Source organism: Rhinolophus hipposideros (assembly GCF_964194185.1).
Source record: "Rhinolophus hipposideros genome assembly, chromosome: 26".
NCBI classification, from domain to species: domain Eukaryota; kingdom Metazoa; phylum Chordata; class Mammalia; order Chiroptera; family Rhinolophidae; genus Rhinolophus; species Rhinolophus hipposideros.
The window spans coordinates 21930892-21950818 of NC_138072.1; the positions used below are offsets into that span (position 1 = coordinate 21930892).

The 19927-nt window shown below is 43.8% G+C and overlaps 1 protein-coding gene across 2 annotated transcripts in view; it reads right to left on the minus strand.

The window, feature by feature from the left end:
• Positions 1-19073, minus strand: part of EDARADD (EDAR associated via death domain) — a gene marked incomplete at its 5' end in the record, with an annotated part of 53105 nt that extends 34032 nt beyond the window's left edge. Inside the window, 4 exons of one of the 2 annotated variants that reach the window (XM_081039239.1) lie at positions 1871-1929; positions 7190-7229; positions 8994-9052; positions 19010-19073. In XM_081039239.1, the coding sequence (XP_080895365.1) occupies positions 1871-1929; positions 7190-7229; positions 8994-9052; positions 19010-19073 (222 nt within the window). Of the gene's footprint in view, positions 1-1870; positions 1930-7189; positions 7230-8993; positions 9053-17887; positions 18125-19009 lie in introns of those variants that run through there. The other variant, XM_081039238.1, reaches the window with a different exon arrangement.
• Positions 19074-19927: the final 854 nt, after the last annotated feature.

Sequence of the window (19927 nt, forward strand, 5' to 3'; positions counted from 1 at the left end):
GAGATGTCAGACTTCAATTTTTGAACCCCGGATACCACAGTGTTTTTCTTTGTATCACTCAAACAAGGCAGCTAAAATTAAGTGCTCATAGAAGTGGATTTTAGTTTTTAAGTTCTAAACATCACTAAAAGAGCAAATATGAAATATTCTAAATGACATGTCTTCAGCTTACTTTTAATGTCTGAGCTATGGAAAATGGAGTATGGGTGTGTTTTTTTGTTTTGTTTTGTTTCTTTAAACGTTTCTCCCCTGGTGAGTTTTCTTTGTTCTAACTGCCAAGTTGGTTTCAAAGAATCTTTCTGTTGAATGTCTTGCAGTTAGAACAAATCCTATAGATTAGACAAAGAAATAACCAACTGAAATAGCTAGGCACCTGCCTACTTTTTATAGGAATATAAGACATTCTGTTTTAAAACAAAAATTTAAAAAAAAACACCCACCTCAAATAGATATTTTCCCCCCTTTTTTAGTTGATAAGTATATTTTCATCTTTTAGGATGGATAGTCTTTGCTTCACACAGACAGAACTTTAACACTAAAATTAGAAAAGACACTGAAGAGTGTCCTAATGTATATTCTGTACATAATCTTAAACAGTTTTGGAAAATCCCAAAAAGTAAAGTAAACAATATAGCATTCTTGTATCTTTAAAGGAGTCTATAACACGTCACAAAAAATGTGAGGAGCAAAACTTTGTTAAACATATTAAGAATTACAAGAAAAAAATGTGTATATTAGGTTTACTAAATTAGTTGAAATTCAATCAGTATCAAAGTCAATCACTAGATTGTAATTCCAGGGAAAATGCTGAGTATCAGGATTAACAAAGAAGAATACAATATCCACAATGGATGACTGAAGACCTCCTAATCCAAGTTGAAGTAGCACCAGTGACAACTTTCAATGAAAATGTTTATAACTAAAATTGCTTGTTTTATCAACTGTATTATATAACTTTGCTTTATTATAAAAGTGATTTAGCTATCCAAGAATATCATTAGTAATGATTTATTAAGACTGATGTTTTCAAAGCAAGATTAAACAAAACTTCAAATTTGTCTTGTTAAAAATTAACCTGGTGTTATGGAAAGAGAGGACTCAACTTGAGGCAAGTTATGCTTTTTGAGATATTTAATGCTCTAAATATAGTTCAGCAGATGTCAGGTATTATTGTGTAATTTTCTAATGAGCTTTGAGTGAGTAAACGAGATGGACAGGACAATACCAGATGTAACTGAAGCACATGGCAATTCAAGGAAGTTTCTGGAAGAATGTACCTCAAAAGATGAACAGTGAAATGACAGGCAAGTCTCTCTTCTTTTTTTTTGTACATTTTGTCCTATCTGAAGTTTAAAATAACAACCATTCTCGTATAACCAGAAAACAATAAATGTATTTGCTTTTTGGAAAAAGACAGTGACAATAATATGTTAAAGTTTGACTTCAGATATCTGAAAAAAGTTCTATAAAACATTACACAAATGTTATTAGACTATTTAGTTTTGTTGCAGCTTAATAAAAGGTTCCCATCCACAACAAACCAATTACATGGGAAAGAAAGCAACTCTCCTCTCTAAATCACTGACGTTGTCTGTTTTTAGCATACAAATAAATATTTATTTCACAGAGTAGATGCAAACTTCCAGTTACTAGAAGTAGCAGAAATTCTATGGATATGCTACATTACTGGGATTCTTAAAGATTATTTCCAAACTTATTTTATTATCTAAAAATCCTGTTCTTCTTTCTTTATTTTTAAAGCTCTAGGAAATAATTCCTAAAAAAAAAAAAAGAAAAAGAAAAAAGAAAGAAAATTCTAGTTGTATTAGCATGTGCTTAACGGTAGAAATATAACTGAAATTATTCTTACCTGATGTTGCACATCAGAATTTGTTGGACAGTTCAAAGTAATTGGATTACACTCCTCAGCTAGGGAAAAAAAAGACAGAAGCTTGATAAAGAAAGCACACACTCTGTGGTGAAAGGCTGAAATTAAGACTCCATATGATGTGCTGCCTTGCCACCTGGTAAAATCAGGAGGGTCTCAAATGGTACTCTGTTCCACGGAGAAGTCCCCCTCACTAAACAACGTGCCTTACCAAGGGGACCAGCACAGTCCGTGCTTATCCCTGCCTGGTGGGCTTCCGTTTTCTGCCAGCCCACAGAAGTAATCAGACAAGCCCATCTCATTCTCCGTCAGGGACCAGGGGGCACCATTGTAGTAACACCCTCTTGTTACTACAAGGGCTGCCTCCAGCAGTGCCTGGCTATTCACTCTGTTCCCCAGTGGAGCCCCGGTGAGGCCCTGCATGGTGGGCTGTGTCTGCCTCCTCTAGACTGTGAGCACATGTGACTAATGAATGCCTGTGGATGTCATCCATCCAGTGTCAGGTGTAGTGTGTTTGACCATCCCCACCCCAAGGCAGGATCCCTCTCTCACCAATGAGGTGAATGAGAGGCACGCACAACACACTCCCTGATTGACCTGACATCCAACTCCACTGTGTCAATCACTTGTCTGACATTTGACTAAGCCTTTCAGACAGCAAAGTGGGGTTATACTTGTCTTGCTAGTTCACCCCCCAAAAGTCAAACGCAAACCATGTCAGTTCTCTTATGAAAGTGGGGATTGCCAGGGAGGTCAAAGGAGCATGACATGCATATGAAATGTTTAACACCTTTCAAAATTCGCTGTTATGAATGAACTTCATCCTCACGTTGTCTTACATGTTGTAACTTAGCTCCCCAATGTGTGGTGAAAGTTATACAAATGTGTTAAACACTGATTTTGTTCCATTAGATTTTACTCTTTAACCACACAATTCAACATCACCCTCTAAACTTAACATCACAGAAATATAGTATGCTATGAAAGAAATGTTTCAGTCACGTAAATTTTTAGAGTTATAAAGCCTTAGATAGAGAATAATTTAACTCAGTGTTCAAAAGATAAGAAAGAATGAAAGATTGATTTAGCTCTTCATTTTTTTATGTTTGTTATATTCGTTCACCTATTGTGTGCTGGGAGGCTAATTTGTTCAAATCAGGGGCTATATTCATTGCCTCCAGCACAATTACGACCAGAGTAAAAGACGTTGTTTCCTTAATAGTATTATCTGAAAAATTTAAACTAAAAGCATGGTCTTTTACTGAAATTCTATGTGATATCTTTTCAAGCTACAGCAGTAGAGACCTAGCCTATGCTTGTGTTCTTAAGATCCAGTCCTCAGCTCTTGTTTCTGAGTCACGTAGGCTGCTTATTAAAAACGCAGATTCCTAAGCTCCACCCCAGACTCCTTAACTGGAATCTCAGGGGCCGCAGAAATCTGACATCCAACAAGCACTCCACAGACTCTGGTGCAGACTAATGTGTGACTCTTCACAGCAGAAAGTAATAGACCTGTAATTTCAGCCACACTTCTTCTCACAATGGCTAGTGTCATAAAGGTCAACCCAACATTTTTGTAAGAGTGAGTTTTTTCCCCCAATACAAGGATAACTTGATTTGAAATAGCAATTTTTCTTATGTGGCACTCCAAACACTCCTGTGGTCACTTCCCTTCTGCCCTCCACAAAAGAAAACAAGTTTTGCAGAAATGGTCACCTTTGTGTTCATGTTATCATTTGGGGGAGGGGGTTGAGGTTTGATTTATTATAACAGGAGATTCACAAGAGAGTCTGTCAACGTCGGTGGGAGGCAGTGTACTTATAGAATGAGCAGGACCCGCACATACAGCAAACCATGCAGGTGGTAGGGTGTTCGGTTTCATGTTTGAACAAGAAAACCTATTAACGAAAGACTGCCAATCTGCGAGGTGAGAAATCATATAAAACACAACATATCAGCTTGCTAATTTTAGGGCAAACATTTTTACTTCTGAATTATTTCAGTGACTTCCTTGGTACTTGTTTATTTTCTACTAACTTTTTCAAATTGTTATGACAACTTGAAGAACTAACACTTGTACGTTTAGTTAACAAATTGTTCTAAAATGCACCCCAAAGATCAGCTATGCTTAAGTTCAAATTCCTCAAAATTATTAACAATAGTATCAGTCTACTCTAGTTCTCTTTTAACTTTAAATTCACTATAAAAATTTTTGAACACTAAAAGAGCATTCACACCAGAAAAAATGAAGATGATAAAATCTTAATTGATTTATGATGTATTCATGTGCAATGTCCCCTCACTATGAATAGAGTCTCAGAATTCTTTCCCAAAGATATTTTTCCTCAAAATGTGAAGAGTCACATTCCTTTCAGAACACCCAAGCAGGCGTCATCTACGAAACATCAGGAATTCTGTCCAACCTTAAATTAGTCCTAAGTTCAGTGTCTGTGGGCTGTCACAGAACCCCTACCATAAAAGAGTCCGGACAGAATGAACCCTCTGAGGTCTCTAAAATCATGGGAGGCAGAAGCTACACACTCGTGCCCAATGAGAAACAGGTAGAATAACATTTTTCACCTTAAAAACATGCTGATCATTGAAATTACACTAGATTTCCACAGCTGATTTATGGTAAAACCACATTATTCAAAACCACTCTGGTTTGGACGGCTTTAAGGAATTAGCTTTCTACTGTCCATGAGTAAAGTAGGAATATTATACAGAGGCATAATAAAGAGTTTGTGAAACATGCTTTATCTGCTTAAGAAAATACATGTTGAGTACTTTTTAACCAAATAGAAATTGCTCAAGCTAATTACAAACGACTCATCTATAAGCTCCTCTAAAATTCACTTAAATGTCAGTCTCAGTTTGTACTTAATAAAATTAGATGACATTTACTTTTAAATCTATAAATTAGTCTCTTCACTGATTCAGATAGGTTTTTTCCCCTAAAAACAACTTCACTGAGAAAATTACCATAAACATTTAATGATGATATTGGGTCCATTATGGTATGTTAAAAGAAAATACTAGCGGACATTAAATTGTTATATTATTGAATGGAAATGTTGGAGTAAGTATTTAAATGTCTGGACATGGTTCATTACATAGAAGATGATGTAGTTCCTTGAAGATAAAACATCACATGCTTAATAATGCCATTCCCCAGGAATAAGGCCAGAGGAAAGATCTAGTGTATGGTTTTCACAGCCATGTTACTTGTCAACTCATCACCATTTTAATTAAGGTTTTGTGAAACTCAAGTTCTAGGAGAACCCCAATCATACAGTTACTAAAGTATCAGGTTATTAAGCAATAATCTTTTTCTTTGAAAACAGGAAGTCATGTGAAAGGGTGATAAAAAATCTAAAAGATCCTTAGACAGATCAAACCATGACATTGCATTCCCAGAGACACTGCAACTCAGTCTTTGTCTAAAACAGTCCCACTTTTGCCACTCTGCTATGAAAGCTTTTGACAGTCCTCGGCCCTGATTTTTCATAGTTCCCTCCACCCGTCTGACATTGTCCCAGACTCGGTCCATTAAATTCTCACAAGCTCCCTGGGAGGTGGGTGCTGACCTGTCGTTCCCGCGTGGCAAACAGGAGACTGACACCTGGGACCTGAAGTCGCTGCTGAGTCCACTCCAAGCCGGTGTGGCTGAGTTGGGCTCTCTCTTCCACAGACCTCACTGGCGGACACACCAAGTTCCTGAAGCTTCTTAGGCTGACTCTCAAAGTGAGGTTTGTGTCTCAACCACTTAGAGAAGCATTAAAATTCAGGTTCGCTGGCCAAACCCATGCCCAGAATCTGCATTTTAAACAAGCTCCCTGGACGATGCATATCTTCTATGCCACCCAAGACTGCCTCCCCTCTGTGCCTGGCTGCCAGGCTCACACCCTCCACTTTCCTGCTGAACTAGAGAAACAAACATTGGGGGATTCAGGACACTCAGGAGTCATTCACGGAGAGAGGAATGGGCGAGTGAGCTAGCCAGAAACCTCCCCTCAAGGCCAGGATTGGGGCTCACACCTGGCCTTCCCTATACCACTGCCATTCTTGGGACATGTGCAGTAGGAGAAAAAGGAATGAAACTCTAATTTCAGGGAGCAGGGGGGAGTCTGGTGAGTAGGGAATGAAGAGAGGGGAGACTTGGTAGCAGCACCCAGGCTTAACCACAGGTGGGCCCTGGCAGTTCTCGCCCACCTCCAGGCAGTGACCCTATAATACCCATTACCACAGGTACTGCCGGGAAACCCACATAATGTGAGCTGGGAAGTCCTCCCTCTGCAGGAAGTGAGGGGTAGGGGGGGTGCCCATTCGGAAGTTGGTCAGATCTGAATGTTCCTCTCCCTCCCTCCCCCCCACTCTTCCTCCCTGGTTGTCAGCAGAGCACAAGGTAAACACGCTCCATCGTGACAACAAGCAGCCTGGCCTACATGATGGCTGATGGCCACAGCCCCACAAACTGCCTGGCAGGGGGACTAGGACAGGTAAAGGCCTGGCCACCTCCTGGTCTGCAACGTGTCCACACATCCAGCTAAGGGTTAAGAAAGTGCCCTTTCTGCCTTGGGGCCCGACAAGCATCCCTTGGCCCTTTGGTAGCAGAACCTGCTTTTCTGTGGGTTGGGTGGAAATGACTGCAGGTTCCCCTACCCCAACCTCAAAGCTCATACCTGGCCAAAGTCCTCCAGCGTCCTGGTGACCACAACTGATTCAGCAACGGCCACATGGCCAAACCACTCAGATTACAACCGTCCCTAAAATTGTGCTATGGGTGCTGGGGAAAGGCTCCCTCTCTCTCTACCATCTTAAGCAGTACCAAGTGAAGCTAAAGGTGTAGGGACCATCCTTCCCACCGTGTGGGGAAATTCTGCTGAGAACGGAGCCACTACAGAAAACAGAGCTCTGAGAGAGGGCAGGACGGAGCCTCATCTAGAGCTGCCCTTCAAACACGTGGGCCCAGCAGGAGGCAAAGGACTAGAGCCAGAGAATCCCTCCCCACTTTTTTAAACTAACTTGCGTTAGGTTAGGCTTCTTGTAGTCCAGAGTCCTGGGTGTCTTTGTCATATGCACGTTAAAAACACCACAGGAATTTGATGCTTGATGGTTACAAAATAATTTCTAGATTTTAAAAAGAAAATTCATGCCTGAGATAATCATAAAAATATCGTGAACTAAATGATCAGTATGTTTCTGTTTTACAATTTTAAATAATGCAGAATTACTTTGACTAGTGCTTTGTTCGAGATTAAAATAATCACAAGTTCAAGTAGTTACATTAACTGTACATACCTTTAGGGAGTCCTGTATCTTGAATAGGATATTTTTCTGACTGTAGAAACCAACAAAAGAAGAAAGTTATTTTTAAACACCACAGTCAATTATACGATCAAAGTGAAAAGAAAGCTTTGTCTTGGGAAAGTCATGTTTTTAATTTAAAACCTTGCAAGTTTTTTGCCTTGGACTTATCATTAGGGCTGACCCATAAGCTTGTTTATTTTCTCAGTTTTACAGAAACGAAATCAACGTTGATGAGAAGTTGATGTTGGAACATGAAACAGAATACCCCTTTCTAATTTCCTCAGCTCTGACCATGAAACCACACTTCCTCTCTTATCTGCAGTGCTATTCCCCCTCTGTATTACCTACAGTTTAAAATTGAGGTGCATTTGTTTTCATGAATTATAGAGACAGACCCATTTTGTCTCACCATTTCTGTGATGTCCATTTGGGCCAACAAGTATGTGTTCTGGGCAGTACTCACTGTTGTAGACCTCTGTCCTTGGTTGACTAGGATGGATATAAAAGTTAACCATCCTACCCTGTTTCCCCAAAAATAAGACCTAACCGGAAAATAATCCTAGCATGATTTTTCAGGATGCTCATAATATAAAATAAGCCCTACCATATTTCCCCCAAAATAAGACTGGTCTTATATTAATTTTTGCTCCAAAAGATGCATTAGGGCTTATTTCATACTATAAGCATCCGGAAAAATCATGCTAGGGTTATTTTCCAGTTAGGTCTTATTTTCAGATCACTTATCAAACTCTGCAGTGGTTAACTAACAGCCACGAAAACAAATACCTCAGGTCTTCAAGACACTGAGGAGTCTCATGAATCACCAAAGACTTAAAGACATCGAATTTAATTATGTTAAATGTATTTGATGTCAGTTAGCTAAATAAGTTCTCAGAATTTTTCATGATTCAGTAGATCAGATCCTCCAAACACTTTGATAAAAGGAATGTGTCTCACACTGTATGTACAGTAACACCAGGAAGGTTGTGAGAGGCACGGATTTAGTCCTAAGCAAGAGGCAGTACCGCACAGGAGGGCATGGTAATTTCATACAAGTCAGTTAGCTTCCATTTCTTCATCTGTACAATGGGAATAAAAATACCTGCCCCACCGTCTCATAGTTTCAGTGGAGGGTGAAGACCAATGTGTGCGAAAACTTTGGTCAAGCTGAAAGCAGTAGACATGCCAGAGGGTTTACAGGAGGGTGGGGCAGGGATCTGAAGTCAGCTGCTGGGTTTAAATCCCACCTGGCTGCTCCAAGTGAGACAACTGACCTCACCCCATGCGCCTCAGCTTTTCATCTGGAAAATGGGCAGTGCCCACCTTTTAGGGTGGGGATTCAACACCCTATAAATCATCAGTAAATCATCAGAGTGTACCCACCTGGCATACAGGTAGCACTCAGTTATCATTAGGCAGTCCTATTTTTCCCTTGGTTGTCAAGTTAGATATTTTGAATTTTGAATTTTAAAGAAGGGGTGATTGAACATAGATAATATTAAAGGTAGACAAGTAGACAAAGATCTCGCATAATCTGAGATCAATTCTGGTACGAACAAAACCAGAACCGAGTCTAATACCACTTTTAGCCTGGAGAAACCCAAAGTTTATTATGCCACAGATCTTACCATGATAATTAAAAAAAAAAAAAAAAAAACTTATCTTGGGAAATTTTCGTTTTGGGGTTTCTGATCTTTGTGGAAATACTGAGTAAAAAAAAAATGTAAAGAAATATCAACGGGGAAAAAAGGAAAAATAAGACGTCACCGCCATTAGTGTAGAATTTGTAACTTACCACGTTGAAGGATAAAGTGCTAGGGTCTGTGTCTTCCACTGGCTCCTTCGCCATGTGATCTGTAAAAAACAAAATGACACAAAACAAAAACACAAATAGAGAGTACTTCCTTTAATTTAGAAGCATAAATGTATCCTTTCATCATTGTCTTCATGTAGATGTAAGCTACCATTGCCAGGCTGGAGAAAAACTTACTTTCAATGGTTAATGTAGTCAAAATAAGAAGGGATGGGTTTAAACTGTATCAAGAAAGAGATTAAGATAAATAAACTTTATTTTAAAAAAAACATACTTTGAAACAGTTTACTTATAAATATCAACAAATACCCAGAGTTACAAATGACCACAACTTATGCAGATATGATGTTAACAACACTTTTGCATATTGGATCTGATTATAACTTCAAGCAGGAATGACATTAATAATTCTGACTTCCGCTTCTTTCCTTATTTCCTACTCTCCGGCGATTCATTTTTATCATTTTAAAATACTAAGCATCTGGATGTAGTTCGTGTGAATTACCAAGGTCAAAAATACCCCACAGAATCTTTATCAAACCAAAAGTGATTTTTGATTTCTCAGTATTTTACTTATGTTTTATCACTTGCTGCATTTCAAGAATTTAATGAGAAAATACACAAAAAGGAGCCAGCTACCTTTACAAAACACCTGCCGGAAAGCTTTCTTAATAAATAACCGTGAAATCCTCTAGCTTTGCAGTGTGTGACCAGCAAAACCCCAAGGGGGCAGCCTTGGGCTACTCAAAGTCCAACTTCCTCATTAAGTACACTGTGGGCCAGGCCCTTGGGCCTGGCACCGCCTCTGGGGATCCAAACAAGCGTGGCAGGACAATTTGTGGGGGTCATTTTTCTGTTTTCCCTGAGGTTTCCCTCGTTACAATGCCAGAAGAAGATGTGGTGTGAAGGTAACACCTCTGTTTGTTTTAGGGCACCCTACAGTCACTGGAGAGGTTAAAGGAGGTGACCAGAGGAGTAGGACACGTAGGCAGAGCTTTGCCAGAGTCCTCCCAAGAGCAGGGACAGATGTCCGCAGCTCTGTGAGGGGGGATTGTACCCTGGTCTCTGGCAGAGCCCAGGTGGCAAGACCGCATCAGGGAACACACAGAAGGGGTAACCCCTGGGTCTCAGTGTCCCAGCCCCAGCAAGAAGACCCACGATTTGTGCTTGGTACAGAAACAGGGGGCTGCTGGATCTCAAGGGTCACCTCAGGCTTAGACAAGGAGAACATCGATTCCCACTAAAAATTCAGGGCTTCCCCCTCGTTTTCCAAGCACGACATCATCCTCTCAGATTCCTGTGTGACCCCAAGGAGGGGGCCAAGGGCCCAGTTGTACTGAAATGGAATTTCTTGCCAGCTCAGTGGGATATAGACTAAGATTCGGATTTAAATCAACATAAAGAAAATAAGAACAAATTGTGTTGCTAAATCCACTCTGAGTTTATGGAACTCCTGCTGTCCGAGTAACAGGCAATTATAACACAGAGCACTTCGGATTAAGAATGTGGAAACACACAGGAAGAGCGAGTGTCCAGCCTGGGGTGCACGGTGGGGGGAGGAGGGGCGTGCAGGAGAGCCTGCCTAGGAATTCATATCTGAGTCTGGATGGAGAAGTTGAAGCTAGCTAGGAGAAGGGGTTGGGGAGGGAAAAGCATTTTAGGCAGAAGGAACAGCATGGGCAAAGGCCTAGAGATGAGAAAGAACATGACACATTAGCCAGACATACCTGTATTTGGTTTTCTAGTCTTTCCTTTCCCTACTTCTCATATTCTGGTTCCTGGCTGGACAGAGGGTGGTGGAAGCTACCACTAAGTAGCCTCAAGTCCCCTCTTCCCTCCTCCTGTCACAGCCTCATGTCAACAATTTCATTTTCACTAAAGTGTACCTGGATGGTAACACTTTAAAACATTAGCCCCCCTGGGGGAGTAGTATCGTAATAGGTATCAACAATGGAATTTCAGGTCAATGGGCTAAGAAGCACTGGAGTCCTGGGGTGCAGGAGGGTTGGGGGGTTTCTAAATGACCCTGACAGCATCCTGGGCAGATACGCGCAGTGGGTCCAGGACAAGTTAGTCCTGCTTCCTACAGACAAATTAGTAAGAGAGGAAGGAAAGAGAAAAAGACAGAGGGGAGGAAAATGGAGGAGGTGGCTGGGAAAAGCAGAACATCACCAAAGGGAGCAGAGAGGATGGAAATAAGACAGTTACCAGAAAGGAATACTGGCCTGTGTCCTCACTGCATACCACGGAGAGCTAGTGGTCTGGCCTCGGACAAGTCTTGCGGTGTGACCTTGGATGACTCACGTAAGCATTAGCAGCTTCCTGTCATAGCTTGAGGGGCCCTGGTCTCTGGTGCCCACACTCAGCTGATCACCTTTACTTTGGGAACCACCAGGCAGGATGACCTTACACTCCCCCTCGGAGCTGACCCAGCTCTGGGCCATCGTTGAGTGTGTCTCAGAGGGTTCTGAGGTGAATAGGAAGACACAGGCAGACAACAGGGTTTGGAGGTACCAGGTCTCTTGCTTTGGTCTGAAATCTCCGAGAGTAAAGGGAGCTGCAGTTAGAAAGGGCACGCAGAATTCAGGTTTTCTGTTTCCTGAAGCATGACGGCAAAGTGAGAGGGTAATCAGGAACGGCAGCACGTTCAGGTCTCAGAGACACTTCCGGACCTTTCACTATTTTCACTGAAGTGGCTGTGACTGGATCAGCCTCTGCCGTGGATCAGGCTGTTGGATGTTCCTTCCTCCACACGTGTTCTCGGCAGACTGCTCAAGCCCCAGGCAGCTATGCACCTAAGCAGCCTGGGGGAGGGCTGATCCTGGTTATTTGAGACCAGTCTAGAAATAGGAAGTTGTCCTAAGGCATTCCTGAGAGCTCTTGGAGCTGCATGTTCACAATATTATATGGTATAAAACCTAATAGTTTACTTAGAAGCTCTAATTTTTTTTTTTTTTTTTTTTTTTTTTTTTTTACTGTCCCAGGTAATAGGCTGAGCCCTCAGACAAGGCTCTGGTATCAGATGAGATAGAGGAGCTGAGACAGAAAGGGTACCATGCAAGCTCCGAGGTGGCAAGACCAGCATCCCACCTCTTCCCCGACCCTCTCCACCCCCGTGGGGTCCCTGCTCCAGCTCCTGGCTGCCCCTCTACTGTCTAAGGCAATGCCTTGTCCCTCAGCTGCTTCCACTCCCCTGGATGGGTCACTCTAAACAAGAGGGTCAAAAGGTAAAAAGGAAAAAACCACAAATCCAGAGATTATCAGGCCCTGGGAAAATTGATTTATGGAGCTAAAACTCGTAGTAGGTTGAGGTCTACTGGAAGCAATAGAAAATACTGATGCAGTGTAATGGCAGTTTTTTTCAGAGCACCACTGACATGCAAAACAAAATGGTAAGACATACCTGTTCTTGGTTACCAGAGTAAAAATTATAAAGGTATCTTTTTACACCAGTTTGTAAACTTAACATGTTCACAACTGTGCCCGGTAAGAACTATATAAGTGCCAGACACATACATGCACGGATTTTTATAGTGGGGTAGAGAGAGACAAGGTTCTTAGTTTATAAAAAAAATAAAAATAAATGAAGAAAATTCTCAAAAATAAGCTACAGTAATTAAAAGTTTGATGCTCGCATAAATTAAGTAATCAGAATAGAGAATCTAGAAATAGGCCCAAATGTCTGTGGGAATACAGAAAAAATAAGGAAATAAACAAGGCATAGATCAGGTCAGCTGGCAACTGTCGAGAGGGATCTCATTGATGGCGGTGAGAATGATGTTTCATTCACATGAGCATCTCCTGGGGACTTTCTCAAAAGGCCTGAGAGAAACTAGTGGAGAACGGAAGCCCTGGCCTGGCTCTCAGAGCCCTCAGGTGAGAGCAAGGAGGCGGGCGGCACAGTTATTTGTTACTCTGGGCAAGTACCTCATGTCTAATATTTGGAGTGAAGAGAGAGCCCCCAAGTGCCCTTCCAGCTTTAAAAGCCCAGGAGTGCTGACAAGTAGTGGTCCTGTGGGTAAGAGGGCACCTTCAGGAGAAAGGTTACTACGACATAGGAAGCCCCGTTTGTGAACTGACGCATCACCCACTCAAATACCCAAACCTCGTCAGTGGCAACTAGAGCCTCCCACGTACCTGCTGCCCACCTGTGCTGCATGGTTTGCACACAGTCTCAGCTCACCCTTTCAGGAACCCTGAGAAAGGTAGAGGTGTCCCCCGCCTTTTACATATTGAATACCCAAGGTCCCAGGGTAGTGAAGAGCCGGAATTTGGAGCTGGGACTTCCTGCTTTCAAAATGCCCGTTTTCCACCTTCAGGGTTTTAGAAGCGGTTCATGCACTGAACACATGACAGGCTCTTCTGGGGAGAATCTCTGCATCCAAATTTCCCTTTTTCATAAGGGTACCACTCATACTGGATTAGAACCCACTCTAATGACCTCATTTGAATTTGATTACATCCGTAAAGACCCTATTTCTAAATAAGGTCACGTTCTAAGGTATTGGGGACTGGAACACAACAATATTTGGGGGGAGGACACAGTTCAACCCATAACAGTCCACTCTCTGGCCCCCCCAAATTTACGTACTTCCCACGTGCACAATACATTCACCCAACATCCCCCCAGATCATTTCAGCACCGACTCTACATCCAGAATCTCATCTACTCATCATCCATCCAAAGACCAGATCTCATTATCTAGGGATCCAGAGTCTCCGGAACCCTGGGAACTGGGCGCCACACCCAGCGGCCTCTGCAGGAGGCACATTGCCCAACACAGACACTGGTGAGTCGCCCCATAGCCGCACCGTCACATTCTAACATCGCCCTTATTAGTCCCGTTAGATAAGGGCCAATAGTTCCTAGAGACAGTTTCTCCAAAGAAGTTCAAAGATCTGCTCTAAGGATGTCTTTCCAGAGAACGCAAAGAGGGAAGTGAGTCAGAGCTTCCCAAATTCCCAGCATCAAGAGCCAAAAGGGTGTGGACTCTAATGCTTTCTAGTGAATAATTAAAGGCAATTCTCTGAACTTGTGATTTTAGAGTTAATTTCTTTTTCATTTGTTATTATTTTTTGTAGCAGAGCTTTTCTTCTGACCTACAGCTGTTTGCATTAGTGATTACAAGGACACTGAGAAAGCTAACTGGACTCAGGCTGACAAAGCTCTCAGAACCGCTGTGGGTGTTGCTGACCTCGTTTAATTTATCTTCCTCTCTGTCATCCTCAGACTTCAGAGCAGTGGCTGAACAGGCTGAGAAAAAAACAGGGATCAAGGAAGGGCGCTCCTAGCATCTGTGTGTCAAACATGTCTGTCTGGCCCTCGTGCCTACAGAGGGGATCGAACTGAAGAGGGACAAACGAAAGGGAGGAGGAGGGAAGAGACAGAACAAAAGGACAAAAGAGGAGGTTCCGGTAAGCGTAGAGAGGAGAAAATTTAGAAGACAGAGGCATTAAGAAAAAGGAAAAGAAATGAAGTGGGCATTGGAAAAACCCACAGGGAGGGGAGGATAAAAGGAAGAGGAGGGAGAAAGGAAAACCACAACCAGTCACCACTCTCTGGTGGGTCTGGACAAAGAACTGGTTGGTCCAGCTTTCCAAACAAGGGTGCTGCTTGCAGTTGTTCCCCCTGGAGTCCAGGTTTCAGCTCCCAGTGCTCTTAGGGTTTGTGAGGAAGGCACGTTGCACCTCGGACCCATCTAAGCACACAGAAGGGCTGTGAGGGGCGGTGAGAGCTGAGTTGCCACCTAAGGGGCTATGCCCTGAGCTGGTCTCTAGGACCAGGGCTGGGGGTGGGGAGAAAGCCCCCTGTGCAGTGCAAAGGAGACCCTGGGAACAAAGAGAGGACATCATGATGTGCTGGGTGGCAGTGGGACTTAGCTCATTGCAAGGAAGCAAGGAACTGCCCCATCACCTCAACCCAGCCTTTCAAAGCCTCTTTGTCTTAATATCTGTATGAACAGGAACCAGATTTTATTCACATTTGACGGGCAATTCTGACTCACTCCGTGTTAGATTGCCGACTGGTGGTAGAGATAGAGTGAGATAGTGACACTGTAACCAGTATGACTGTTTTCCTCCCATGTAACCTCAACAATCTTGTCAATTTTCTTAGTGTAAAAGGTGTTTATGTAATTAAGCTTGTAACAAAATAATGACATGTACACATTTGTTACTTGCATGTGGACATACAAACATCTTTTTTAACTTTACAAGGTAAACTTAGTTCACATTATCTAACTTGAAGAATGAGTTCCTCAGATGCTAATATGGGAAGAGCTTTTTCTACCCAAAATTTGAAGCATATATGCTTAAATGTCCTCTCTTTTCATTCATTCACTGAGGCGGTAAGTATTCAGCCAGCATTTACTATGTGCTGGTACTGTGCAAGTGTTTGAGGTATCTGCTGAACAAAACAGAAGTACACTCTGTCCAAGAACTTATAGTCTAATGCAGTGTGTGTGTGTTTTGGGGAAGGGTGAAATAATCATGACTAGTGACAAGTGCTAAAAGTGCTAAAAGGGAAGCTCCGGGGAACACCAGAATATCTCACATTGAGCTGAAATATGAAGGATGAGTAGGAGGTAACCAGAGAAGAGGTGGGTTGAGGGAATGCTCTAGGAAGTAGGAAAGACCTTTGCAAAGACCAGGAGGCAGGAGGTACCCAAGTGTCAAGGCACACCTGAGGCAAAGTGGCTGCAAGACAGAAAGGCACCAGTCGGTGGAGGGAAGAGGTAGAGACTAGTGTACAAAGTATGGAAGCAGTTTAAGGACGGAGGGTTTGTTGGAAAGTCACTGTAGGTTTCTAAGTAGAGGAATAGCAGGGTCTGAGTTGTTTGTAGAAGATCACTCTGGCCACATTTTGGTAAACAGTTTGGTGGAAGGCAAGAGTGGGTATGAAACACCAGTTGGGAGGTATGTGTAGGAAATCAGGCGAGGACGGAAACTTGGTCTGGGGTGGAGAAGTGAAAATTCCATTTAACAAGTTCCACGTATTGACACCATCTGTGGCTTCATTACAGAAATGGAAGGGTAGATGGGCGTGCCCTGAAGGTTACAGAAACCAAATGAGATGTTAGAAAGGAGAAGTCATTTTTAAACTATTTTTCTTAATGGAGGAACCCTCATCTTATTGATAAATCCAGAATGGGCATGGATACAGGGACATCTTTCAGATGCCTTGCCTGAATATGTTCTTCAGCATCTCTGCAAGTGACAAGAACTCTACCTTAGGAGGCCTCTCCCCTCTGTAGGAGCCAAAAAGATTCCACCTAGAGCACTACTCTGTAAAGTCAAGGAGACATTCCTTCCTTAGACATCCTCCTATCATCAGATCTTCAGTTCTCTCATCATGCCACATATGCTGGGATTTCCAGGTCCCTTTGTTTCAGGTTGTGAGCCCCCGTTTGGCTGAGCCACGCTGACTCAGAGACCATCACCGGAGTTTAGATTTCTCAGTGCTCTCACTGTCATCTAAGGTCATATTACCACCCTGGTGGCCTCATCACACTATTGACTCACTGAGGTTTATTTATACACTGTGTGACTATTAAACACCACCTTTGATAAGGGGGCGGGGAGCAGATTTTACGTTTACCCCCATTCAATCAATCCCCCTCACCATCATCATTTAATGAGACCTGAGAGCACTGTTAGCAAAATCTGGCCTAACACCTCTTGCACCTTGTCAGTCAGGTTCTCAGAAGCCATGTAGAGGTGAGAGCGGGCATGGAGAGCGGGAGGGTTTCTCCCTTTATGTCAAACAATGGGTATGCAGGAAGGGGGAGGATATGAAAACCGTGTGTTTAGTTTCCATCTCCCATCATAAAATGTGGAGCATAACCCACTTGAAGAGTCTAGATCTTTCTTTAAAATGTCCAGGAAACTCACCCCAACAGAGCATATCATAATGTCAATGTAGCTGTCATTTCACCCATCTCCAGATGATGTCTCCTCCCAACTGCTCAAGCTACAAACTAAGGATGGAACACTCAAGTTCGTCCAGCCAGAGCCCAAGAAGTAAAATAGAAACCATGTTTACCTAAGCAGTTATATGCGGTTCTGCATCTGTGTATCTGGTCTCCCTGCTCCTCTCCCCCCCCCCCCCCCCCCCCCCCGTCCCCACAGCCTTCCCAACCTCCACAAAACTAGAAAAAGACCCCTCCTGTCCCACGTGTAAATCATTCATTCATTCATTCATCATTCATTCATTCATTCATTCGTGTGTTCAACAAGCATTCACTGCAGATAGAGCCCAGGTTATGGGAGAGCAAGGACAGAGAACTCCTGGAAGGTCAAGACTGAGGAGAATTTTAAATTCAAGTGAGATTAGAGAACGATCTAGATTCCTGCCTCAGGTACAAACACAGTGTTTTAAAATAAGGATGGGACTAGAGGCCACTGTAATCAAAGGCCCTCCAGGTGGGGTCCCACAGGTGGGCCAGCCCCTTGGTTTTGTGACGCTAGTTTATGAAATAGCTCGAGGGCCAATATTTAGAACAAACCCATTTAATGCAGTGAAATGAGGAGAGAAGAGGAGAAATGAGATGGCGTGTGAGGGGGAGACAGGGAGAGCCCAAAAGAAAAGGGTAATCCACCCCTCGCGCTCTTTTTTTTTCCAGAGAGGTTGGAGGGACTTGTCCCAACCTGGCGGCTTGAGTCCAGAACAAAAGCGCTGGGGGAGTGGGAAGCCGGAGGCGAGTCCGGGGTAGATGCGAGTGAGGGGGGCAGGGCCGTGAGTCTGGAGGGGGGACCTCGTGTCACTGTCCCCTGCGGACCCCGGGTGGGCGCCCCACGAGGGTCGCAGGAGGCTCAGCCCCGACCCCCCGCCGTGGCCCGGTGCCTCCAGGTGAGAGCACGGCGCTGGGCCACTTTACCTGCGCGCAGAGGGTCGTCCGGAGAAGCCATGGGGCGGGTGGGCCGGCGAGCGCCCGAGCGGGGCTGGCAGCCTCCGGACAGCGGGGGAGCGCACGGCGGGGACGGAGAGTCCTGCGGTGCCAACGCCCGGAGCAGGCGCCGGGCCCTGCGCCCCTCCTCCTCGCCCTCCTCCTCCTCCTCCTCCTCTCCTCTCTCCTCCTCCTCCTCTCCTCCTCCTCCCAGCTCTCCACCCGCTCTTCCTCGCGCTCACTTCCTGCTCCGGCAACCACCGAACCCCTTCTCTGCGCGTCCTCTGTCTCCCCTGCAGCGCTGCGGGCGGGGCCGGGCGCGGGGACGGTCCCGGTCCGCTGCGTCCCAGCCCCGCCGCGTCCCAGCGCGTGCCCAGGTCCCAGGGTAGGCGGCCCGAGCTCGCGCGGTGGCTGCCCCGACGGGCTGCGGAGAAACCAGCCTTAACACCCGCGCAGCAGCCCAGGAGCGCTCTGAGCCAGGACACCAGGCGGGCAGGCCCGGGTGGAAATGCCCGGGGGGCGATCTCGGCTAAATAGCTTCCAGATCAGCAGGCAGACGGTGCCGCTGCATGACGGTACACGCTAACGACTTCTATTTTGATTTCTCTTTGGCATTAGTTGTTACATGACCTTCAGGGCAAGCGCTACACAAACCGAGTGGGACGACCACGCCTGGCACACACTCGCGCGGCGTCTGCAGAAAACTAGCTGGAGTTCTCTTGAAAATGCCGAATTGGGCTTTAAAAAAAACTTAAGTTTTAATTTAAGGGGCATTTTGTGTTGATTACTTACATGAGCACAGATTGACAGTGTTTACTCAGCATTGTTATATTTTTTGTTATTTTGTTTAAGATTGTTATATTTTAACTAAACCTAGCATCAAGGTATCATCTGCTATACAAACGTGATGTGCAAGTTAATAGGAATCTCTTTAGGGGTTTTTAATAAACTATGTCTATCTTCACACATAAAAATAGAAAAATAGGAACTGGTTTGAAAGAGATAACTAATAGCTTTTAGTGCACACAGTATCAGCAATTTACCAAAAAGTAGCAGCCTCTGTCTAACAACTGAGCTCTGAAAAATGCAAAAAAACGGTAAATGTCTACATACCCTCTTGGCGACCAGGGCCTTGCTTTGCGCCTCTCCCCACCTGTTTGGTAGTCCTGAGACCCATGGTACTCTCCAGATTGGCGTTTTAGTCACTGAAATGTGCCATGGAAGACACCAGACAGAAGAGAGGATCCCGCTGGGTGTCTAAAGAGAGAAACACCTTCCAGATGAAACCTTTGGGGGGAATTTGTAGGTGGGAGGAGAAACTCCCTCTTGGTCTGCCTTCTGATAGGAAGGGAAATTTTTTTAAGGGTATTTTCTCTTAGAATCCATTTTGAGGTTGGGTTTGTGGTTCTTTTTGCTGATTTCAATCCTGTTTGACAGGGCACAGCATTCTGGCGCCTATTTTTAAGCATGAATCACTGTTATAGGCCCCTCTCCTCCTCACTTATGCAGTGCCCGTTCTACGAACAGGAGATTGGATCTTGCTTGCCCACTCTACCAGCATACTTTGAATTGTTTGCCCATTAAGACACATGAGCTAGAAAAGCACAGTTTTGGTGCTGTGTTTAGTTTCCCACAAAGAGAATGGCACAATGTGGTAACTGGCAGTATGGTGTATAAGGTGTGATCAAACAATACAATTAATGTTTAAATTTTTTAAAATGTATTACAGTAAAAGACACATTGCCATTAATTTCCCTCACAATACTCCCCCTGGCTTCAAACACACTTATTCCATCATTCTTTCCACTTTCTGAAGCAGTTCTGAAGTCCTCTTTCGTGTCTTTAGTTGCACTGTCGTGGCTGCCTCGATGTCCTGAATCATTTTGACTTTGAGGAAGAGCCAGAAGTTGCAGGGTACCAGATAAGATGAATGAGGACACACCCCAATGTTTTTATTTGACAGAAATTGCTGTACCAGAAGTGATATGTGACATGGAGCACTGTCATCATGGAGGATGATTTACAACACAC